At 43.2% G+C, this 25,753-nt stretch overlaps 1 protein-coding gene across 1 annotated transcript in view; it reads right to left on the bottom strand.

Annotated features, from left to right (window-relative positions):
* The window catches only part of LOC147709194 (uncharacterized), a 575,919-nt gene that overhangs the window by 286,400 nt on the left and 263,766 nt on the right, over positions 1-25,753 (bottom strand). Inside the window, exons 12-13 of the mRNA XM_086925447.1 lie at positions 10,843-11,118; positions 7,906-8,151 (exon numbers count right to left, since the gene is read on the bottom strand). Coding sequence (XP_086781573.1) covers positions 7,906-8,151; positions 10,843-11,118 — 522 coding nt within the window. The remainder of the gene's footprint in view (positions 1-7,905; positions 8,152-10,842; positions 11,119-25,753) is intronic.

Below are 25,753 nucleotides of genomic sequence, written 5' to 3'. Positions count from 1 at the left end.
GACCATCCTAAGGATAACTATATCCATGCTTACTAATAAATTCAGCTGATAATATCATCCAAAGGTATGTATATGGAAATTAGTTCTCAATTCCATTCACAATACACACAATTACTTCACAGATATTATAAAGTCCTGGATGTCAATAAGTCTGCTAACAGAAATTTTAAAAAATAGTTTAACAAAAATAAATTCTGATTTAAGTTGCAAAAATGAAAATATGTACTGATGCAATGTGGGATCCATTTATACTTGCATGCTGGTGCCACACACTGTGCTACTCTGAGGCTCATAAGTGCATGTATTCAGGAGCAGAAGGGGGTAAAAGGCTGCACAGGTTCCAAAGAAGCATCCCCACTCAGAAACTCAATATTAGCTGGTTTTGCGCCGCTGCTGCGTCACAAAAGTGACGCAACGGCGTAAAAGAGGTGCAAAGGGCTGGTAAATATGCCCCTTATTATTAGGTCTCGTAGAGAGACCTATTGCAGTCAAACCAGAAAGCTGACAATTTGTAGAAGTGCACGTGCTCGTCAACGCGCTTCTATCCCCCTGCCTTGCTCTTCAAAGGCTCCCCTTACCATTTGCTTGCTCCTGCCTGCCCGCCCACTGCTTCACACTTCACGGCCGCCAGGCCGTGACTCGCATTTCTGCCCAGCAGCTTCAAAGGGATCTGCTTCCCCGCCCACTGCTTCACACTTCACGGCCTGGCGGCCGTGACTCGCATTTCTCCTTCCCCCTCCCCACAGCAATGCCAAGACAGATCAATGCGGTTTTTTTCTTGTTTCCGCTTTGCTTACATTCTTTCACTTGTTTATTTAACATTTTTTATTTGCCATCCTAGCACGGTCTACCAACATTTTGGATTGGCAAGTTTAAAATTGACTCATGCCCACTCAAGCATCAGGAGGCACGCTTGCCATAAAACACACATGAATTCCCTAGCCATCTTGGAATCAGTTTTCTTTAACAGAAACCCCATTTCAAGTTTGCCGACCCTGCGTGCATCTGCATGTGATTCTGGACGCATGCATGCCATTGGCGAAAGAACTCGCACATACAAAGGCCAGGCCCTTTAGAGCTGAGATCAAATGGCTTGCAAGGTTTACAAAAAAAAACATCAATAGGGATGTCATGCGCTCTTACTGTTAGGACCGTTTTGATACCAAACGCAGGGCCTGTCAGTCGCTCAGTGCCGACTCCTGGCGGTGCCATTTCTGCAACAGGAATCTTTAAACTGCAGAGCAAAAACTTCACTCCTGTGTATGCTGTGCCCAACGCAGAGTCCCTCCTACTGACCCCCGCACACCCCTCCTCCCCCAAAACGGAGCAGCCTCAGAGGAAACCCGTTACTCCCATCACTCGACACCAAAAAGCACAGTTGCCCCGTTCCTAACAGATCAGGGCATCCAGCAGTAGGCCCAGGTACAGTTAGGTGTCTGAGTGGGTTGCGTGCCTGCTGCACACATCAGTGTGAGGCATACAGGTTGCCACCACAAAAGAGCAGTAATGGCCTAGGGCCATAAAGCGGGTATCATTTGAGAGATGCAGGGTCTGTAAAAAAAGATTAGGTTTCATTTGCCTTTAAAACACCCTACAAGCGTTTCCTGATCACAGTACATTCCCACACCCGCAAGCCTTTCTTCCACAGCCTCTTATCTTTATCACTGCGATCAGCCCTACAGGAATAGTGGTTGGAGTGTTAATGTCGGACCCTCTACCCCCAACGACATCTCCGGCCATCCACAGAGCCCAGAGAGTTGAAGCCCCGTTACTCCCTTAGGAACGAAGTGACTAGTAATGCAGCAGGTGCAGTGACACCGTGGCCCTGGGTGTGAGGGTGCCAGACCCGCCGGGCCGAGCCCTGTTTACTAACAGTAAGACCCAGTCAATAAACATGTGTCCTTATTGCCTGTTTCTGCGTTTGTTGTAGGGCTTTTTTGTAGAGTGCAATGCCATCTGCAAATTTTCGGCACGCACACACACACACAAACAGGTCGTGAAAGTAACACCTTAGTTTATTTAGCATTGCGGAACATTTAGTACTTGACAGCCTGGTGCATTCAGATGTGGCTGTTTATTCAATTGGATTTTTGTGAAAGCTGTTTCGCTCCGTTTTCTCTTGGCATGGAGTTACCTCTTCCTGCATGTACTTTTAGGAGTTAGACGTCTGGAAGAATGACGTAGAGCTCAGGAGCAGGCTTGGGTGACATCGTCATTTTTACACCCCATTGAGCGGTCAGTTTTTCTACCATGGCAAATGCAGACTGCTAAACCACGTAAAACGAGATAAAATTAAAGCTTCCACACTCTATGGGCGGAAACAACAACAACATTCTTGGTGAACTCAGAGCAAAACAGCCTTAAGAGAACAATGGGACACTTTCAGAGGAATACCTGTGAATGGAGCGCATTCTTGTCCCGCATGTAGGCAGAGGGCCGCTCCCGCCCTAGCTTAACTGCCCCATCCAGCGTTTATTTCCCCTCAGGATAACCATTATTGTAGCCGGGGCCGTCATAGAAATGCTGGCATTTGCTGCATGCCTGTGTAATGGGGCGAAAAGTAAGCACAGGGCTTTTTGAAGTTGTTGTCTTCCTCCCATTTTGTTTGTTTTGCCCTGAAGCGGTGGCATTGGTTGGCGCCTTCAGGGTAAGATAAACCTGGTCAAATAGTCTGGTAGCCAGAGGAAGAGTTTGCCGGTGAACCCAAGTTACCCTAGTGACAATTTCTTTGAATACTGGGCAGTGTAAGCAGCGGTTTTAGCTTCCCTGTTAGTCAGCTTGACAGCAAGCTGTCTGTTGATGTATTGTTACTTGCTCTCTAAAATATACATGGAGTGGGATTGGTCTCCACCCAGAAGATATACTGTGATCTCATGCCTTTTGGTGCATCATTTCCCCTCCTAGGAAGTTCTTTTATTGGAATGCGGGAGGGCCTATTTTACATCTGAAAAGTAAACAATCATCATGTTGGTTGTCACATTCACTTATTTATCTCCTACATGAATTTTATATTGAAAATAATAGTGTTTAGGCACCTTTTCCCCAGTATTGAGAAATCTAATACTATGCATCTTAATGTGGTGAACAACATTTGTGAATGGCTGTTTACTTGTGTTTTCTGCATTACAGCCAGACCTGGTGGATTTACAATGGTTTTGTCCGACCCCACTCCAGCCATATCTAGGGTGAACAGATTTTGAGAAGGAAATCTGGGACAGACCAGCATAAAAGTATGACTAAAGCCTTTCAGCTTACTTTTATGTGTGGCATGTCCTGAATTTGTGTAGCCTTGTTAACACTTCCCCTCGTGAGAAAGTAAACTGAACTGCAGCTTCAGCAGAAGGGTTTATCTACTTTCTTTTGTGCTTACTTCGTTTTTTTTTTATTCATTGTGTTCACACGCCTTTTTTTGAATCCATTGTGAGCAGAATGTGTTTGCTAGGATGGACTATGCATGCATTTAAAGCCTCTACCTCCTTACATCCTCGTGTTCTTGTGAATTCAGTCCCACGAAGTGCATCTGACCTAACTTCAACGCACTGCTCTCATCTATGTTTTTTTTTTCATCGATCGAAATTCCCCTTTTTAATTAATTCAAGAACAATTTCCATCTGCGGGAAAACTACTGATGGAGCAAAAATGTACATAAAACATATCTCCACAACCACACACACAACCACAACCACACACACACACACAATCACACACACAACCACACACACACACACACACAACCACACATACACCCACAAACACACACAACCACAACCTCACACACACACACACACAACCCCCCCACACACACACAACCCCCCCACACACACACTCACACACACACACAACCCCCCCACACACACACACAACCCCCCCACACACACACACAACCCCCCCCACACACACAACCCCACACACACACACACAACCCCCCACACACACAACCCCCCACACACGCAACCCCCCCACACACACACAACCCCACACACACAACCCCCACACACAACCCCACACACACAACCCCACACACAACCCCCCACACACACAACCCCCCCACACACACACAACCCCCCCACACACACACACAACCCCCCCCACACACACAACCCCACACACACACACACAACCCCACACACACACAAACACAACCCCACACACAAACACACAACCCCACACACACACAACCACACACACAACCACACCGTCAGTGCACGCTTTCACCAGGCACAGACACCATCAGTCAGTGCACGCTTTCACCGGGCACAAACACCACCAGCCGTCAGTGCACGCTTCCACCAGGCACACACCACCAGACGTCAGTGCACGCTTTCACCAGGCACACACACACCACCAGCCGTCAGTGCACACTTTCACCAGGCACCCACACATCCCCAGTTGTCAGTGCACACTTTCACCAGGCACCCACACACCACCAGCTGTCAGTGCACGCTTTCACCAGGCACATACACCACCAGCCATCAGTGTACGCTACCACCAGCCGTCAGTGCACAATTTCTACAGGCACACACACCACCAGCCATCGGTGCACACATCAATTGTTAACGCATCCACAATTAACTATTGTAGCAATCGCAGTATGGCACATTTTACTTTTAAACATATTCATCTAAAGCGCAGCATGCCACCATTGCTACAAAAATAAATACACATTTTGTTGGCCTACTATTTATAGACTTTTGATGCAATTGGTGTTGCAATATTTAGCAATGGCAATAGCTCAAACTTAATTAATGCAAGACCTATTGCATTGCATATGCTTGTTTTAAGCTAGGTTTTTGGTATGAGCAGCATCGAAAAAATGTATTAGATACAGATGCAAGAATAACAAAACAGCAATCGCACACATAAAGGAAAACATCTAAAAAGAGATAGTTATTAATAGGATTGTATATTAGGTAACATGATAGTAAACAAATTTCAGATGCAAGTGTCTAGGTCTATTGTAAAAAAAAAGAGGGAAGTTCTCTGGGAAAAATATGGATATATATATATATATATATATATATATATATATATATATATATATATATATATATATATATATATATATATATATATATATAATTGAATAGAATTATAAGCAGTTCGGTACTCCAGGATAATCGGTTCACAATGAGTACAGTCAGGTAAAAAACATTGGGTTGGGGGGGTATTCAGATTTTTAAAAAGTTTAGCGTATGGTGTAGAACTAAGAAAATACCTTGTGGTAGAAATTCTTTAACAGGGCAGAATTTAAGTTGTAGCCAGAAAGGGATATACAAGGCCTGATATCTCTTTTTCACTCAGTGCTTCAAACTTCATGGTCAAAAGCAACAAGCAGGACACACAGCTACAGTGTAGCTGCTAGGGTTGCATCACATTTTGAGATGGCTTTAATCTTGTTGTGGATCTTCAGATACAATAATTTCTAAATTCCAAAATTTAGAAAATGTTCCCTAACTTTGCAATTGGTAGACAGAAAGCATATGTTACAATTGTAGGAGTGTCCAGTTACAACTATTTCCTACGATTCTTTTGCATCAGTACTAAATCCCTTTTATAACAGGATGATCTAAGAATTATTTGCAACACCTTTCTACAGCCGCTATTCACTCTCAAATTAGGGTTGGCGTAGCAAAGTTTCAGTTTTTACACCTCTAAAGTAAAACCTGTTTTCTTTTCTGGCTAAATTACGTAGCCCATACAGACTCAGCAAGCCTGAACTGCTCCAGCGGTCAAATATCAGATGCTCTTGCTCGATTTTGACTCATACAAATTTGAGGCTTATTGATTTTCATTAGCGTGCTTAATTGTACAATATTTCACATCTTACATGTAATATGATCACTCAAATCTGCTGTCATGGTTCCCTGAAGAATCTTAGCTGCACAACAATCAATTCAAAGTGTTGGTAAAAATATCCTACTCCTAGAGCTTCAGTTAACCATTCGGGAAGGGAAGTCATAAAACAGTACACTTTCAGTTTTGAAGATCATTTCACCATTTAAAAGTTTAACAACTTCCATGCCTATTAGTTAGGAACTTAGGTGTTATGACTTCCAAGATAAAAAAGTAGAAGCTAATAGTTATTCGAGGCACAATTCATAATCCTAATTGCTCGTGTTTTCAAATATAACAGCAAAATAGAAAGCAAGCAATAGCATTTGTACAAATTCGAAACTAAGCAAAAGCATGTCCATTGCATTTCTTACAGAACTTTAATTGGCAGGTACTACTTAAAAATTAGAACAAGGACATTTTTAGCTTACCATAATCTACAATACCCCCTAACAAAATGACAAATGTCACACATTCTGAAGAGGGAACTGGAGGGGTTTATTAAATTAATAAAGCAATACAGAGTACCAAGCTGTAGTTATCCTAGCCTGCTGTAATGAGATACAGCCTTTCAGTGTTTCTGGATTTGTATACTATTAGTATCCAATTTGTATACACTTTTTTATGTTCAATGAGGACTCCCTATATGTTAGCCCTGAAAGGATCAGTCAGCTTCCAAATCCTCCTTTACACACTCCTATTCCATCAGTGGGACTCCTGTCTAATCAGTGGGAGTCAGTTAGTCAAGCAGCGTCCTGCCTGAGGATAGGCATTGCCTAGGACCCAAGGACCAGGATGGTAGTGCTGTTGCAGAAATGTGGAGCATATAGGCCCAGCACCACTCCATACACTGAGGTAAGACTATTCCTGGTTTAGAACCGTCACATTACTGTCACACAGTTCCTAAGACAGTGTGGAGCCCACTGATTGCTCACTAAGCAGTGAATTGCAATATGTCCAAATAGCTAGTAAATAATCTGACTTTTTATCAGGGTAGCAAAGACATAAAAGGGAGGGCCTCTTGGCCCACTTTCCCATGATCAAGAAATGTTTCACTATGAAGTGAGTAATGCCTCAAAATCAGAAACGTGCTCCCAACAAATACTATGGCAGCCTCCTTAACACTGATCAAGACACAGCTATGAAATCGCCGTCCGGATACCTTCTAACCTAAAGATCATTTTTAGTATAGACAAGTCAAATTTACTTCACAGATGTAGCTATAATATCTTGTATTTATTTATTCATACAGGAGGTAATGCAGGGAGAGGTCATGGTGTTAAACAGTGAGGCAGGCATCCTCTGAGACATGAAGGCATGAGCAGAACAACGACCCTTAGCTCCCTTTCTTTTCACTACTCAGTTCATGTTTAATTTGCAGAAGCAACCAGATAATGGTCAGCGACATGGCTGGAGAGGAGGCACAAACAATTTGTTTCTCCCATCTATAATGCACTTTGGCTTCCTGTTCAGAGTTTAAAATGTATATTGGTGGTTCATAGCTCTAAGATAAGCTGTTCTGTTTCTTGGTAGAAGGTAGTGATTCTGGATGTCCAGTTTTCTCTCATAAAATGGCCTAAAGAACTTAAAAAACAATTTTGAACACTTGCACAATTCCTCATTATCATCACTGCAAAGTTTGTCTTCTATGTTTATGTTTCCAATCACTTGATAAAAACTCTTCATTCAATGGTAAGTATAACCGTAGGATATGACCTTCATCATGAAATAGAACTATGCAGTTAATGTTTAAAGCTCAACATTTTTAGAAATGACAATTGGGAGGCACAATTCTATTTAGGAAGGTTTCCTTTCCTGCCAGTTTCAAGACCAATATTGCCTTAAAAAGGAAAGTGGGTGCCCTGAAATATGGGCTCGGAGACCTAACCTTTTTTCATTTTAGGCAATTATGCCATGATTGTGTGAAAAGCAATATAAGCAACGAAATATTGTTACACACATTAAGGAAAATATCTACCCATCAGGTACCACAGGAGATAATGTGGTGGACACCAAAGTAATAAACGTGTTTATTCGAACTGTTAAGCTTTTTCATTGCACTGAAACACTCACCAAAAATGACCACTTGATGTTGATAGTCATCAAAGAATTTCTTGGTCTCCAACCCCAGATCTGTATTATTTGTAATGAGGGCATCATGAATACAGTTTTCATCACCACTGCAGGTGTCATTTGCTTTTTGCTTTTGTGATGTCGATTGAGAGGTCATCAGCTCTGATGTGAATGTTGGACGGAAGGCTTTCCAGACTCCTACCTTCTGTTTTGTGTCCAGTAGACTTTCCGGGGATGGGACAATCCCTGAGAAGTATAAAAATGTTAACAGAAATGTGGTACTTTTTTTTACAATTGTAATAGTGTGCTATAAGATTTTTTTTAAAAGACTCTTCAAAGGAGACGAATGAAAGCAGCAGCAAATGTTTTGCAGTATTTATAGGCAATATTGTTAACATAGTAAAATTAAAATACTGTGAGGCAAAATCTGGGCTCATGAAATGTGTATTTTGGAGACATATCTGGTAGGCCCTCTGATAATTTCCCCAGATCCATTAACAAAATGCATAGTGCCTGACAATTTTCTCATCGCCCAAAAAGCAATTTTCACTTTGTAATTCTGTGTTATAGTTTAGCTCTTCAAGGTAATTTTTTAGGGTGTTTAACTTAAATTATCACAAGTTATCATTACTCAAATCCAGTATATTTGTATTCAATTAAGGGACTGTGTCAGCTCTCCACCCAGCCGGTACATTTTGGGAACATATCTAGGCTATGCATTCTCCACAGTCTTATTATTTTTTAATTCTAATCATACAAGAGTAGCGCAATAATTATATACCCCCACTTTGGTGATACACAATACTGAAAAGCATTGCTGGATACAAATGGGAAACAACTTTAACAGCGCAGTCATTACATTGCGTTACCTTTACAACACGGTTGTTACAACAACTGTGTTGTAACATCGCAGTACCATTACAAAGCAAGTTGTTACAAAGATTTGCTCTACATGGCGTTCTAAACTAAGGAATAGTATAATTTACTATTCCAACACCTTCCCTACTGTTGCACATAATGGAGTTGGAATAGTATTTATACTATTACTAAGTTCAGGGCGCCATCTAGATCAAGTCATTGTGACGACTTACGTTGAAATGATACTGCGATGTAACATATCGGTATATATTCAATACAAATATCAATAAAACCTTGTTTAATGCCATCTCAAAAGATAATAATAATCACGAATCGCCGGATTTAGATTTCTAAGCATCTATCCATGTTATTTATATGTGATGACCTTTTAAAGTTTACTCTGGTTCTGAATGCAAATTGCACTTTCTAACTCTTGTGTTTTTTAATCCAACATAACAAACCCTTTCAAACAAGTTTTTATAATAATGATATTTTCCCCTTTTTAGTATTCGGCAAGGCAAATTTCTAATGTATTTCAAGACACAAATTAACACATCTAATTTAATAGTGCGCCTCAGTTTTTAAGGTATGATTGTGTATGTTTTTATGAATTTTCTATGTATTGCAGCAATTTTTATAAATACATTTTCTCCTTCGCATCGTTTGACACAATCAAATTTTGGGTTGTTCTTCACAATTTTAAAGCTAAAGCATATGTGATTCATATAGAAAGCTACTAAACTGACTCTCCTCTTCTCTTTCCAAAACGTTTTCTCGCAGTGAGCGTGGTGCTTGCCAGTTCTATCCATATCCCCAAGCCTGGTCATTTCCCCAAGAGATAAAATCTTTGGCTTACTGTTTTGAACATTTATAAAAATTTAACGAAAGCTTCTGTCAGTGCCTTAGGATCATGGTTAAGGGCATAAATGAGATATGTCTGACACCCTATATGTCTCCAGGCATCATCATCTGAGTGCTAGGCATCATCTCTGGGTTCAATTGAGGCTTTTGACCTGTTCATCAGCCAATGTTTAACTAATAAATGTAGCATGTAAATTACATCTTCCGCCTGCACAGGCACAATCATAATGATCAAGTAGTGGATGTGATGCCCCAAACTCATTACTCAGGTGAAATCTATTGATTTCATTCTTGACTCAAAATTAAAATTTGCAGGGCATTCTCTACAGCTTATTTAATAAGTTAATGTTTAAAGTTCCAGGTAAAGTAAAGGCATTGGGTTTAAAGACAATGGAAAAAGCAATGTAATAAGGAGGATAATTCACTGATCAGTGTGCCTATGTATTGAATTACTCTTTGAAAGGGTCTGATGCACAATGCTGCCAATGTTCTTAGAGCTGTTCCCGGACAACAACGGCTCACTGATCTTTCATCTGGTTCCACATGTAAACTCAACCCCTTTTAAGATCAGTGATTTAGCATACAAAGCTGTCAACGGTCTATTGGACTCAAATTATAAATAATATCCAGGACTGTAGGTCCCTAGAAATCAGGTGAACTTTTACCTGAGCATCCCTAAACACTAGGAACATCACAGAAGTCATAATCATTTTGGGGTCGAGATGTCTCTTTGCACTTCTCATGGACTTCAGATTTTAAGGCTAGTAATAATTACTTACTTTTCAGGAAGCAATTAAGACCACACTTTATTCCTTGGCTTATTTAATTTTGCCACATGATTTACAAAAAATGCAAGTAATTAAAACAATAATATGAAAACAAATAGTAATGAATTATCATCCTCTCTTTTAACCCCCAGAATGGCTTCGTCAGGGCATGAATAAAGCCCTCTTGTGGGTCTCCTTTGAGATACTCACTATGCTACTTCCAAACCTGGAATAAGCAATCTGCACACACAAATGAGCTGAGGAAATAACACAGTGGGTGACAAGTATTATGATAATAATTCCCTTATGCTCCAGTAGGTTTCTATTTTAGGAAGGCTCAGTCTGGGTCTATTCAATGCAAAACCAATCTACTTACACATGCAGGTACCAAACAGAAATAAATCTAGGTATGTCCCTAATAATGAGCATATGTATAACCACAGATACATACATGAGAGGCCAAAATTGTAGAGTTCTTCTTCGGTGGCAATGCCATCATGGATGTTCCCGCTGGGATACATAAAGCTAGTAGATCTGTTTCCGCTCCACAATCCTAAGAGACCCAAGGTTTTATTCAGGAAGGTCTGAGGAACACGGACCAGTGCTCGTAAAATGCCACTGCTGCTTCGTGTTACCGTGACCTGCAGCCCACAGCTATAGACAGCAGAGTACTTCCCTTCGTCCAGCTTCATAACTGCAAATTGGTTCTGGCTGAAGTGCATCACATCTGCAAAACATAGATTAAAAGTACTACATATTAACAAAATAAAATAAAAATGAACAGCAATTTCAACAAGTAATTGTATACATATCATCAGCATTAAGTTGTTTTATTGATAAGAGAGCAATGGGAAATGTCACAAACACCTTTAAGAAGTGAACTATGAATAGTGCCAATTATGAAATTCACGGTTGTGAGCCATTGGTGGTGAGGAAATTCTTCAGCTAGTGGTCCCCTTCTTTTCTTCACACGTAGTGAGGGAGTGTTCTTACCCGCCACACCCTTTGCTTCACTACAATATGAACATATGAACAAAGATGTTGCCTCACTTTCTATGAGGACATTCTACATGTAAAACCCTAACCGGAACGGATCACAGAACTGGGAGAAACTGTCTACTATCTTCTGGATTAAAATCTTTGGGAGGTGGTTGTAATCTTGGTGATGCTAGCGATAGGTAGTTGGGCAACACCTCCTACATCACCACAGTGAGGGAAGAGAAGCCCATGCGATGGAAGGGCATAAATCTGCCAAATGTGTCATTGTGTACTGGACGTAAGAATGCTATTGGCATTCTAGTGGAAATCAAGAGTTTAAGAACCTAATTTACAGCTAAGCAGTAAAGGGATATCTGTCTCAAATTAATGGATGTCCATCCACCTAGCTTTCCTTCCTCTGCCTTGTTTAGAGGCAGGGGAAGCCCTGTCATTCCAATGGCCTCTCGCCACCAGCTTCTGCATTACAAACATCCCCCTGTGGGGCATCCTGTAGCAATCTCATCCACTAGTGATGGCAGTTTGGGCTGCACTATTCCTGTCAGAGCAAAGTGGACTAATTTGCATATGGCTGGGTCTAAACTGAACTGGCACAGTGTGTAAAATAACAATGGGCTGTGATGCGGCCATGAGTAACTATCAGTGGATGAGATTAAGTGAGGCATTCCATTCATCAATTTTTTGTATACTTTAGTGTCGCCCTAAGAGGAATGGGTATACCCAGACACAGGGCCTGTGCACACTCTGTCAATGGAATCAAGCTATACCTGACTGATGATTCCTACCTAGGTCAAAACTGGTCCTGGGTTGCTTGTGTTCCTGTTCCGGCAAGACTTGAACTAGGTTCAGACTGGATTGTTTCCATTGGAGAAGGGTCAATAATGATTTGCATATGGCTGGGTCCAAACTGAGTTGCAATGGTGTGCAAAATAACAGTGGACTGGGATGCAGCCCTGAGTAATCACCAGTGGCTGAGATCAATTCAAACATTCCATCCATCAAATTTTTGTAAACTTTCTAACAGTGCCATTCTCAGAATTGTGACTTCAAATCTGACTTTACCATTAAAGAGGATTTTAAATTTCAATTCACTTGAATCTAAACAGCATATCTCTATCTGATCCCAATCTAAAGTTAGCACTTATTATATGTAATAAGGTAATCTAGTGTCAGTCAATGAGTGAGATAGACCTTACAATAGTAAAAAATTACTGAAGGAGTTTTTTACAGTCAGGGCATTTACTTTTTAAACCCACATGTGCAACTTTTTAAATAGCATGCACATGTCCAACGAGCCTTTAAGGCCTACTTCAGGGGTGCCTTGTTAGTATTATAAAGGAACATTTAGGACTGGCAAAAAGTTTATATTGCCAGGTCAATTTAATAAAAACTGCTGTAAAGATGGCAATAGAAGTGCTATGTTAGTGGGTGGCACAATCAGTGCTGCAGGCCCGCTAATAGCACTTAATTTATAATGCCTGAGTAAGTTATGTATCAGATTTCTTTTTCTTCTGAGTTTTATATAGCGTAAACTTGACACGAAGGTATCGGGTATCAGAGTGCTTTACATGAGCACCAGTTGCGTTAGATAAGGACACGTTTGTTTTTGTTAGGCACGGGGAGATTAAGTGATTTGCCCACAATCACAGGATGTTGAGCGTCGTTGCCGAGACTCGAACCCGGTTCCCCAGATTGAGGTCAATTTTAGGTCGATTTGCGGTCGACCTCCCTAGCCGTTAGGCTACATCCTCTCCCCTTCGGCCACAACCTTGTATCAGACACTGGAAACTTATAAGTAAATTAAATGTGGCAGTCAGGTGTAAGCCAATTTGACCATGTTTTAGGGAGCAAGTGCAAGCACTTCCGCATTGGTAAGCAGTGGCAAAGTGCACAAAGTCCAAAAGCTGACAAAAACAAATACAGCAAAGCAGAAGGGGTGAAGGTGAACAGTTTGGTGAAATACCATGCCAAGGAGGTCAGGTCAAACAAAAGGCCTGCCCAGTTTATGGCAGAACTTTTAATTTAGTATCACATAGTTGGTTTTGTGTTTGCGACCACTTTGAAGAGAGTAGTAATACTGGACTAGAAAAAAACTGTAAGTGCCTTTTGCCAGTATTAACAACACTCCAATGTGTCATGGACAGTATTTTTTTTGTTTTCCAAGTACAACCATCCACCTTAGGGACTTGACTTTCAAAAACAAAGAATGACAACTGATCCACTTTACTGCCATTGCATGGTAGTCTCAGCAGCACTGTTTGTTTTGTCATGTCGGCAGGAGCAGTTTGGGCAAAAATTGTCACTGACCCTGAGGTCAACTCTTGATTTGGTAGATTGGTGGCAGTCGCAATGCCTATGCTGCCCTAGCAATGCATGTGCTGCCTTAGCTGTTTGGCTGTTCACCTTTCAAAATCATTCTTAAGAAAAAGATATAACATTATTAAAATAGGGAAAATATAACTGCGACTAGCTGTGCGTGTTCTCCTGTGTCTACAGTTTGTTATCGCTTCTAAATAAGATGAGGCCCAACATAAAAAATAGAGAACATAAATAAAAAATGGAAAAGATTTTTAGGGAAGAGGAGGACACTCCTAATAAACAGTCAAGATAAACAAAAGACTCCGGGATTGGGAGAGTGAACCCATCACCTCCACAATGACCTTAGACTGGGACAAAATCCACCTCACTTCATTCTATTACAAAATATCCCGATTCTCTCGCAGACCAAATTTATGCTGATAAACAGATCATACTGGACACCAGAGAAACTCTTCAAACTGAAACTTACAGATAGTCCTCTTTGTTGGAACTGCAAATCAGGTGTGGGCGACCTAGCACACATGCTTTTCCACTGTCCATTACTGCAAAAGTACTGGGATGAGATATATAACTACATCCAACGTATCTTTCACTATAGGCCTCCTAGGGAGTTCAGCTATGTTCTTCTGGGGGCAATTGATCCGCACATAATAAGAGATCATGACAGGTACCTTCTAGACCTCATGATTACTCTTGCATGCAAAGTAGTACTAAGTAAATGGAAGAATGCTTCCGACGTCACTTTCAAAATCTGGCAGGAGTGGCTGGTGTCCCTGAGGGGTGCTGATAATGACGTCCTCCATTCATCTCCCTGGCAAAAACCTCACACCAAACTATGGAGCTTGCTTGACTCTTTAGAACTTTGTTACGACCCGCCTTAAGCTACAACGCCTCACATTGTACCTGTGTCAGCTACCTGTATCAGCAAACTGTGTATCCTCTCCCATATTGTGAGCTCACTGCTCCACCCTGTATGTAGTATCTAGTGCCATCCTTCTGCTGCCTAGACCTCTCCCCCCCTCCTTACCCTTACCCTTCTCCAGCATTTATCCTTGGTTCCAATATGTTCAAATATGTTATGTTTGGAGGGTAAATATTGCTAATGATTGTCATTTACTCATCAAGGTGCCACCTCATGTACATCTTATGTATTACAGTATATTGGCAGACTAGTATCTCAACTACAGTATTGTATGTATATACTTATGCAATATTTGATATTGTTTGTTCCCCATCTTTGATGTACCATCCTTACGTTTTATATTCATATTGCACTTTATTGTGATTATCATATCTTAATGGTCTTCATATTTTTGTTTTCTTTGGTGTATTTTTGTATTGTCTTGACTCTCAATAAAAAAGATTTGAAATAAAAAAGATAAACAAAAGACTCAATTTGGTTGCTGATGAAAAAGTGATTACGGGAAGAGAAATGGTGCAAAGCACATACAAGCTTGGATCAAATATTCCATTCAGTGTTGCCTTGGCTGATATATGCCATTGGCAAACACACTGTTTGGCCTATGCAATCTGCTTAATGAAATTGTACTTGCCCTTGCTTGTTTGTTGGGCATGGCCATTTTATTTGTGGGTATATATTGGTGGCTGTAGTTGCAGAAAAAGTGCTGTGGGTGGATCAGAGATACCCTTGTCTGGAGAGTATCAGATGGTATATACTCTAATGAGTGCCACAGACAGATGTCCTTACATGAGTGTACTTCATTTACTGTGGTACTGTGACAAATGTATACCTCTTTAGGAAGTTAAATTACCAATCCTCATAATAGGATAATGTGCCATCAAAGTATAAAACTTCGATCCCATCTGGTCTAGTAAGACAAATGTTCTTAGCAGCAGTTGTACAATAGTTACTAATGTAAAATTTCTGAAAATTATCATCTCTATAACACAAATGCCTCCATCCTTCTTTCTTCATTTTTCTGTTTTGTAGACACTAGTGAAACCTGAGGCATGAAAGGTCCTATGTGTCATTATAGTTACATCCCTATTTTCCAGGTATTACTCCACCCCAAGCGGTATCCCCCTTATAAATATCAAATACTTATAGTGATTATTATCTGTACTTCATGAAGACTTCACATATTAGGTATACTTAATAACCATAAAGAAGTTTACGAAATATAATCAAGTCATCAAGCTTCCGGTATTCACAGAGTGAAAGAGACGCATGGAACTGCAAATGCAGGATTAAAATGTTTTCAGTTCTTAAATGTCTGTGCCCTGTTTTAAGTGTGTGCATTTGATGGGTCTTCATGAAAGTACTGAAATGTGTTCTTTTATTTTTTGGGACAATGGTTCTAAGTGCAGAAATTTTTCCGTGATTCTCCAACTTAGACATTTATCAAGTAAATATCCTGCACATCAAAGATTTCAAGGAAAAATGATCTACTTGAAGACTTGTTTTGGTTGGTTTGATACCAAAGGCCTCTGTCCCTTGAATTCTGTTATTATGTGTTAGAAACTGGGTTTCTGGTTGGCAGAGGGATGCACCCTGTCCAACCAGAAACCCCAATCCTAGTCATGTCAAGTTACAAAAACACCCTAAATTAACCTGTGCTCACCCCCTGGTAGCTTGGCATAGAGCAGTCAGGCTGAACTTAAGAGGTGGTGCAAAGTATTTGTGCAACACTTCAAATAGTAAAACAGTAAACACACTGGACAAAAAGAAAAAGCACCTGGTTAGAAAAATGAAACTTAATTTAATGAACAAAACAACATAAATGCAATAAGTATAACCAGAGTTATGGATATTGAATTATAGTGCTTAAATTATATAGCACCAACCTCGGCTACCTGGTCGTGCTACACCGAGACACAGCCAAAAGTTCAGGATGATCATGATGGAGTGTGGGCAGGCTACAGGGTTCAGGTTTGACCCTGTTCAAAGTACTTTTGATGAGTCGTCGATAGAGCCGAGATGCAAGAAGCAATGGGGCAATGGGTTGTTGCCGAAGAACAGGTGGATGGAGATGCATCTGCTCTGAGCTGTGCAAAGTCATGGATGCATTCGGAATGAAGTTGTTTCGCTGTGCAACCAGCAATGCTGTGTCTTCGATCTTCGCAGCTGTGTAGCAGCGTCGATGGAGATACGACGGTTCCAAGTGACACAACTGCTTTGATGCATGGGTTTCAGCTGGAGCGGCCGCATAATTCCTACTTTCAAGGGCCCAGAACTGATTGGCAGCACTTGGCAGGGCAAGACTCACAGACACAGACAGAACTGGAGGCAAGCTAGCAAGCCCTTGGAGTCACTCTGGGTTCAAGTAGTGCACGTCCAGTCCTTCTCACCCAGGCAAGGAGGGAAGCAGGCAGGTCAGTACAGCAGAAAAAGCTGTTCTTCCAGAGCAGAAATCCAGCAGAGTGGCAGTCCTTCAACAGCACAGCTGTACTTCTTCCTGGCAAAGTATCCACAGGCCCAGAAGTGTACTGAGTTGGTAGGGTCAGAAGTCCAGTTCTTATATGCAATAGTGCCTTTGAATTGAGGGAGACTTCGAAGAGGGGCTTTGAAGTGCACAGAGGTTCCCTCTTCCTGCCCACTACAGAGATTAAGCTGTCCTTTGCGTGGGGACAGGACAGAGCCAATTAAGCTGTAAGTATGAGGCCGTTCTCAACTCCTCCCTCCTATCCTGCCCAGGATTTCCCTTCAGGCTGGAGATGGCCCATCAGTTACACCTAAGCTCCCTTTGTGTATGGCTGTCTAGAGGTTATGCACAAGGCCCAGCTAACAACCACCCCAGACATGTACTAAAGCTAGGCTGCAGGCACACAGGGCCAAGAGCAGAATAATATAATCTTTCTAAAAGTGGGATTTAAAAAAATTGTAATGATAGATTAGGATTTGCCATTAAAGATAATGTATCACTACAATGCCAGTGATACTAAACATGACAGATCTACCTCCTTTCAATTAGGAATTACAGCTAATTAAATGTAACACCCAATGTTAAGCTAAGGGAGTGGTAGGCCTGACAGTAGTGAAAATGCATTTGAGAGTATTTCCCTACCAGGACATGTATGACTTTAAAAAAAGTATGACTTTTAAGAAAGTGCACGTCCTACCCTGTAATTAAATAGCACCCTTTGGGCCTACCTTAGGTTTGACTTACATGTAATAAAAGGGGGTTTGAGGCTTGGCAAGGGGTTGTAAATGCCAACTAAGCATGGCAATGTAACTGCACACACGGACTCTGCAGTGGCAGACCTGAGACATGTTTAAAGGGCTACCTAAGTGGGTGGCACAATGAGTGCTGCAGGCCCAATGGTTTTTGTGAACAAAACGGAGTTTGGTCCTGGGACAGAGGGGCAGCTGGACCTAATATAACTAGAAAAGAGAAACTGATGGACCAGGAAATGCGAACTCATTGACCAATGAGTTCGCATTTCCTGGTCCATCAGTTGGAGAATTAGAAACCAGCGCGATTGAAGCACGCCTTGTGGCACGCCGCGGAGGAGCTTTCAGCTTGCCCCCCGCTCGATAGCAAAGGACCTTTGGGTTCGGCGCAAGAGCAACCACCTTTGCTCTTAAATCAAAAATCTCCAGGCTGTAGTGATATCGCCTTGTGAGCGGAGAATTCACAGCGTGAAAGAAAACAGTAGCGTCCCCGTTTTTAACAACTCAAGAACCACTGCCAAAACAAAAGCCCTATTCCCACTTGAATAATTGGACCGCGGGACCGCGTTATCCATCCAAGAAGAGTACCACATTGAAAGAGCCCTGAGGAGAATCTGAGATTGCATCCAGATTCGAAACGCGTTGGCAAACGGCAAATAGGCATTTTGATTTAGGAATCTCCATTTGTTTATTCATCAATTTGAATTAATTGAAGAGTTTAAATTCAATTTCTTGTTGCCTTTTTCTGTTTTTTGACCCTGGTGGGGCACTTTAATGATTTGAATTTCCACAAAGATTAACTATTTGTGGTGGTCGAAGTGTTACTTATTTTTTTTTGTAAAAGAAGCTTGTACATAAATGTGGATTCATTTGTATATATGTTAGGGGTGGGCGGCCAGCTACGCTCCGTCTGCGGAGTGTGCGTAGTGCCGCCTACTCCGCATTTTGCGGAGCCGGCGGAGCCAGGCGGCACTACGCACGCTCCGCAGACGGAGCGTAGCTGGCCGCCACCACCTCCCTCCCGCCCTCCCTAAATACATTAAATTAAAGGAATAAATTAATTTAAAACACACTTACCTTGCCGGCCGCTGCCCGCCGCGTCCCCGGGGCTCGCTATCTTCCGTCTTCCGTCTTTTTTCATAATGCGCATGCGCGGGCGGCCGCGCATGCGCATTTTCTCGTGAGAAATGCGCATGCGCGGCCGCCCGCGCATGCGCATTACGAAAGAAGCCGGAAGATAGCGAGCCCCGGGGACGCGGCGGGCAGCGGCCGGCAAGGTAAGTGTGTTTTAAATTAATTTATTCCTTTAATTTAATGTATTTCGGGAGGGCGGGAGGGAGGCGGGAGGCGGGTGGCGGGGCTGGCGGCCGGGTGGTGTTTGCGGAGTGGGGCTACGCGGAGTGCGGAGGTGGGCGTAGTTTCTCGCCCACTTCGCGTAGCTCCGCGAAGCCCCACTCCGCCAACTCCGCCCAGGCCTAATATATGTCAGTTGTTGGATAGTTGTATGATAGCTGTATGCATGATAGTTGTAAATATTGTAAATGTTTGTATTTAGTGTTTTTTCTCACCCATGAAAAAATGTTTCTAAAAATGATCAAAATTTATAAAAGGGTTTAAATAAAATAACCCATACAAACAAAAGGTTCCCCCTTGTTTGTATTCTCAAAAATTGTGAGGTAAATCACCCCGAGGGCTAGCACTTTTTCTCTTTTCTAGCAGGCCCAATGGTAGCATTCAATTTACAGGCCCTGGGGACATGTAGTGCACTTTACTAGGGACTTATAAGTAAATGAAATTTGCGAATTGTGGATAATCCAATCAAACTATGCTTTAGGGAGGGAGCACCTGCACTTTAGAACTAGTTAGGAGTGTAAAGTGCCCAGAATCCTAAAGCCAACAAAAACGAATTCAGAAAAACGGGAACAAATCTACAATTAATTCTTTGCCTACTGTGACATTAGCACTAGCACTGGCCCCATGATTGTCAAAGATGCAGCCACCACACTTTCTCCCTCCAACCTCAATCAATTTACATCTATCACCCCTGTAGATGTCCTTCACTTAGTCAATTCCACTAAGTCAGGATCACCATATGACCCATGCCCCCTCCATAATAAAACAGATTACGGCTCCGATTGATACATTCCTAGCTAGCATCTTCAATGTGATGTTTAGCACTGGTATCTTTCCTGATCTTTGGAAAAGGGCCTCCATTTTACCACTCCTAAAGAAAGCAAACCTAGACCCTGACAGCCCAGCCAACTACCGCCCCATCTCTAGGCTACCATTTCCAGCCAAACTTGTGAAAAAATTATCAACACACAATTGTTACAGTTCATTCAGGATAATCATCTGTTGGACCCCTCTCAGTTCGGCTTCAGGGCTAAATATAGTACCAAAACGGCATTAATAAAAACCACAGATGAATTAAGAACTATCCTGGACAAAGAAGGCTCTGCAGCACTCATTCTCCTGGGCTTGTTGGCGGCCTTCGATACGGTTGACCATGTCATTCTTGGCAACCGTCTTAAGAAATTGGGCATTGCTGACAAAGCCCTGGCTCTACTTCAATAATTTCTAACCAACAGAAGTCACTCAGTCATGCTTGAGAATTTCTCATCTAACTCCTTCTCACTTCCGTGTGGGGTCCCCCAAGGATCCTCTCTGACCCTCTGCTCTTCAATGTCTATGTTTCACAATTGGCCTCCTTGATTAGATCTTTTGGATTCTCCCCTACATCTTATGCAAATGACACCCAAATTGTTGTGTCGGCCGTGAACAATACAGAAGTAACCATCTCTCAGTTTCACAACTGTATGAGAGCGGTTGCTGACTGGATGAGAAGGCATTGTCTCAAATTGAACTCAGAGAAAAACGAGGTGATACTCTTTGGTAACAGACCTCAATGTTGGAGCCCGCCATGCTGGACAGCAGAGTTGGGAACCCTCCCAACCCCAGTCCAAAAATCAATAAATTTAGGTATAACAATAGATGAAAAAAAGTGAATTTTAATAAACATATTAGCTCTGTTGTCTCAGCCAGATTTAGCACTTTGAGGAATCATTAGAAATGTTCTTTCTTTTATTCCTCTAACCACCAGAAAAACAGTTGTTTCTTTACTAATCATAGCAAAACTAGATTACTGTAATGTTCTCTTCATGAAACTCCAAAAACAACACATGAAGAAAACTTCAGAGCATACAGAATGCGGCAGCCAGGCTTATCTTTGACATGCCCAAATTTCACCCAGTTTCAACCTCCATTAAGGAGCGTCACTGGCTGATGGTAAATAACCGCATTAGATTCAAGGAATTATGCCTCACTTTTAAAGCCTTGCATGATCTAGGTCCCAGCTACCTAAAAAATTCCCCCTCATGGTACATACCAAACAGAGATGATTGCTCTAAAAATTCCCTGACAGTGTCGCACCCCAGTTTTAGGAGACTTAAATGGGGAGGCAGTTGTTTCACCTCTAAAGCCCTGGTTCTATGAAACAGCCTGCATATGAACATTGAAGCAGCCCCCACACTATTGATTTTTAGGAAACTAAATAAAACCTGTCTTTTTAATCTCTAGTTGCCTTATTACTCTCACCTTCACTGCTATCCAACCAGCGCCACGACACCCATGGGTATTTGGCGCTTTAGAAACATTGTAACATAACATAACAGAAGGAAGGCAAAACGTTTGGGGTGACCATGCAGAAAGGGTATTTCCAACATAAGGATTTTTCCAAAACTAGTGCAAGTGTTAGACAGTTTGGTCAACGGAACACCAGTTGGCCTTAACTCTGTTGCCATGTAGTCAACTTATTGTTTCGCTCCAAACCTCCCCCTGAGGTTATATTTGCATTTTGTTTCTCAGACATTGTCAGTGGAACGGATATATCTAAAAGTGAGCCCTGTAGCTCACACTGCCATAGGATTCAAGCTGCACCTCACTTTTAGGCCTAACAATTCTCAATTTATTTTGGGGTTGCTTATGTTTGGACAGTGTGGGTCATTCTATGCGTTTTTGTCTATTTCTTTCAGGTGTTACTGATTCGTTAATTGGAAATTCCTGATTGTAGTTTTGGTCCCACAGTGTATTTTTTGCTTGCTGGTGTCTTCACAGCTGGAATGGTCCTTGCTGCTAGCTTTCTTCAAGAGCCAAAATCGTTCTATTCCAACCATAATTCTCCTTTCTTATCCTCTTTCCCCATCTCTGTCCAAAATTTTAAAACCTCTGTATTTGAATGACTTTTTATGGCTTTCAGACTTTGTTTGGTTTTGGCAAAGAAAGATTAATTACATAGTCCAGTCTAAAAATGAAAACATTTAAGCATTTGATAACCTTCATTAGATTGGTTCAAAATAATGGAATAATACTTTAGCTTTCCTTGTGGCTCGAGTTGCAAGTTTGTCAATGCCCACAGACACATGCGTTTGCAGCTGTAGTAAGCCACACAGCTACTGCTCTACATTGTTGCAGACAACTCCCTGGGCCGGGCCAGGGAGTATAAATAAAGATGACATCAGAGCACGTGACTGGTGGCGCAGAGAACCAATAAGGTGGTTGTGTCCCTTCTTTCCAGCGCCGCTGTAAAGTAGGCCCAGTGACCCATAGTGACCACCCCTGCCCTGATGCTGTTAGCCACAGCATATGCCCCATAGAACCCTCACCCACACAATTACATTGGCGACGATTGGCGGCAATCGGCCCACGTGCTCGCACCTTCGGAATGCAGATCGGCATTGGGTGTGCACACGGGAGAGTGCTATGGTCGTGTGGTGACAGGTGCTGGCCGAGGGGAGAAACAAGACATCTTCGGAGTGCGACAAGGCGGCTGGGGGACGGAACAGGGCCCTTGAGGGTGCAGCTGAAGGGGATCTAGTCCCGGCAGGTGCAGAAGGCCTGGAAGACGCGTTGGCCCACCGCATGACGCATGCATGAGCAGACAGCTTCTGTTTTCTCCAAGGCCCAGCCGCGTATGAAAGAAACACACCGCACATGGAAGGGGGTGTAGAGGCTGACTGCCGCAAGAGGCGCATCTGGCCAGTGGTGGGCAATCGAAGGCCTGGAGTGGTGTGGGTGTGGAACAGTGAAAGCCCCACACAGCAGGTGAAGAGGCTGGTCAGGATTGCAAGCCTGTCCCATCCCGCAGCCTGGTTAGAGTTGAGTGTGAGTCAGCTCGGCAAGATCAAGCGGCAATAGGACCACTGCAGTACGGCACGGGTGTGAACACACGAGGGTGCAGGAGGCCCACTGGGACCACCCAGGCAGATGGGTTGGTGCAGGAGAGAAGGGGTCCTACCTTAGGATGAGCACACCCCAATCGCAGGCTGCTGCGCAGGAAGGAGGGGTGGCAGGAAGAATGCCCGGCTCCCGCATGGCAGTGAAGGCACTTCCACCATTCAGCCAGTTGGCCGACCCAGCCAAGGCGGCGCCCAGATAGCGAAAATGGATCGGCCAGTTGGAAAATTATTAAGTGGCCAATAGGGAGACCGACAATGCAGTGAAGCGCTCAACCATGTTCCTCATGGGGGGAGACGAGCTATATGACCTATTTCAGGACCTGCCCGACACGGGAGACGGAAACGACTATGACAAGTCCGTGAGGGCCCTGGACGAGCATTTTGACCCGCAAGTCAACCCAAACTTTGAACATTTCAAATTACGCCAGGCGAAGCAGAGGGAGGATGAATGCATTGACATGTTCTTCGCGTGTTTGAGAAAATTAGAGATTTCCTGCATGGGGATTGACCGGATGTTTGAAACCAGAGCTTAGCTGATCGTGGGCTGCAAGTCATTGGAGTTGCGCAGGTTGATACTGCGACAACCGGGAATATTGTTGGACAACATCCTTATCATGGGAAGATCCCACAAGTTGGCCGATGAGAGGGTAGGGGAAATGGAGTCGGCGTTAGCAAGACGTCTTGCCAATCCGCAACCGCTCTACCCTACCCCCATCAAGGAGGAACGTGTGGAGGCCATAAAGAAGTCGTACAGTCGAGGCGGGGGCAGCCTGGAGGAGCCGGGGATTGTCCTGGAAAACCATTCTCAGAAGGGATGTCCTGCGCAGGGCCGGCAGTGCCTGAGATGCAACAAATATGGCCACTTTACAAAGATGTGTATGGGAGAGGCCCTCACAGGATCGAGTCGCAACAGAGGTCCAAAGCAACAACAGAGTGTGAAAACCACACAAAAAAGTGGAACATATGGACAGTCTGTGCCAGAAGATGCATATCATGGAGGAAGAGGAAGATGACAAGGCCTTCATAGTGTCAAACATATGAAGTGTCAACACCAGCAGGAGGCCACCGCACATGTGTCAGATATGGATTGGGGACAATAACGTATAGGCATTGATCGACACAAGTGCGTCGGTGAACATCCTCAATGTAGACCAGTATGAGGTGCTGGTACCAAAGCCATTCCTACTACTCACAAAGGCCAAGATATTCACCTATGGCGGAGATGTCCCGATACCTCTGCAGGGAGTGGTAGAGGTGGAAATCAGACACAGGAACCGGTCAACATGCACCCTATTTCATGTGACCTGTGACCGGGCCTGATCCATCTTGGGCTGTTATTAGGCAGAAGACCTGGGACTCGTAATGTTTGCCAAGCATATACACCAGTCACAGGTTGACGCGATCCTGGCAGAATTCCCGGAGTTGTTCCGGGGTTTGGGGTGCCTGAAAGGAGTTGAGGTATAACTCCATATTGATGATACCATCGAGCCTGTGCCCCTGAGACATAGGAGAGTATTGTTCCATCTGTGCCCCCTCGTAGAGGCTAAGCTGGATCGGGTACAAAAGGACTAAGTAATCGAGCGGGTGTCCGGGCCCACCCAGTGGGTGTCGCCGTTGGTGATCGTGCCAACGCCCAAGCAACCAGGGCGATCCACCTCTGTGTGGACATGAGACTACCGAATAAAGCGATCAAGAGAGAAAGGCACATTACGCCCACCATAGATGAAATTGTGGCTGACATCAATGGAGCCCATTGGTTCTCAAAGGTAGACCTGAATTTGGGATATTATCAGTTGGTGTTGGCAGAGAAAGTTCGATATATTACCACTTTCTCGACACATGTGGGCCTCAGGCGATTCAAACGTCTTAGCTTTGGAGTCTCGTTGGCTGCAGAGGTGTTTCAAGATGCGGTGAGAGAGGCCCTGTTCGGGCTGGTGGGGGGTGTTAAATGTCAGTGATGACATTCTAATTTTCTCCAACTCTCTGGAGGATCACCACACTCGACTCCGAGATACCTTGAGAAGGCTGGTCGAAGAAGGACTAACGCTACATAAAGCCAAATGTGAGATCTATGCCAACAAAGTTGAATTTTTTGGATACAGATTCTCAGCAAAAGGTTTGCAAGTAGACCCAGCTAAAGTAGAAGCCATCCGAGCGGCAGCAATACCTCAATCCCAGTCAGAAGTTCAGAGCTTTTTGGGAATGGCAAACTACTGTGGGAGATTTATTCCTCACCTCGCTACCCTTTCGGAGCCGCTTAGAAACCTCATGAAGAAGGATGTGCGATGGCAGTGGTCCATTGAGGAAGCCAAAGCATTCAATGACATCAAGAAAGCATTGCTGCAGGGGGCCACAGTGGCTTACTTCAAACCTGTACAAGCCACGGAGCTCGTAGTAGATGCTAGTCCGGTGGTACTGGGCGCAGTACTTCTTCAGAGAGATCAACATGAAAAATGGGTGCCTATCTCTTACGCCAGTCGGGCGTTGACTGCGGTGGAGACCAGATATGGACAGATTGAGCGGGAAGCATTTGCCATCCGTTGGGCCTGTCAGCACATTGACATTTACTTATGTGGCCATAGCTTCACTATGGTCATTGACCACAAGCCTCTGGTGCCGTTGTTTTTGGGCACTGCTCGAAACGGACCCCAGCAAATTGAACGATGGGCAGTGCAAATTCA

The sequence above is a fragment of the Lissotriton vulgaris genome, chromosome 6 (assembly GCF_964263255.1).
Source record: "Lissotriton vulgaris chromosome 6, aLisVul1.2, whole genome shotgun sequence".
Classification (NCBI taxonomy): domain Eukaryota; kingdom Metazoa; phylum Chordata; class Amphibia; order Caudata; family Salamandridae; genus Lissotriton; species Lissotriton vulgaris.
Note: the sequence above shows the minus strand (reverse complement) of the source record. Positions and strands in the feature narration are given on the sequence as shown.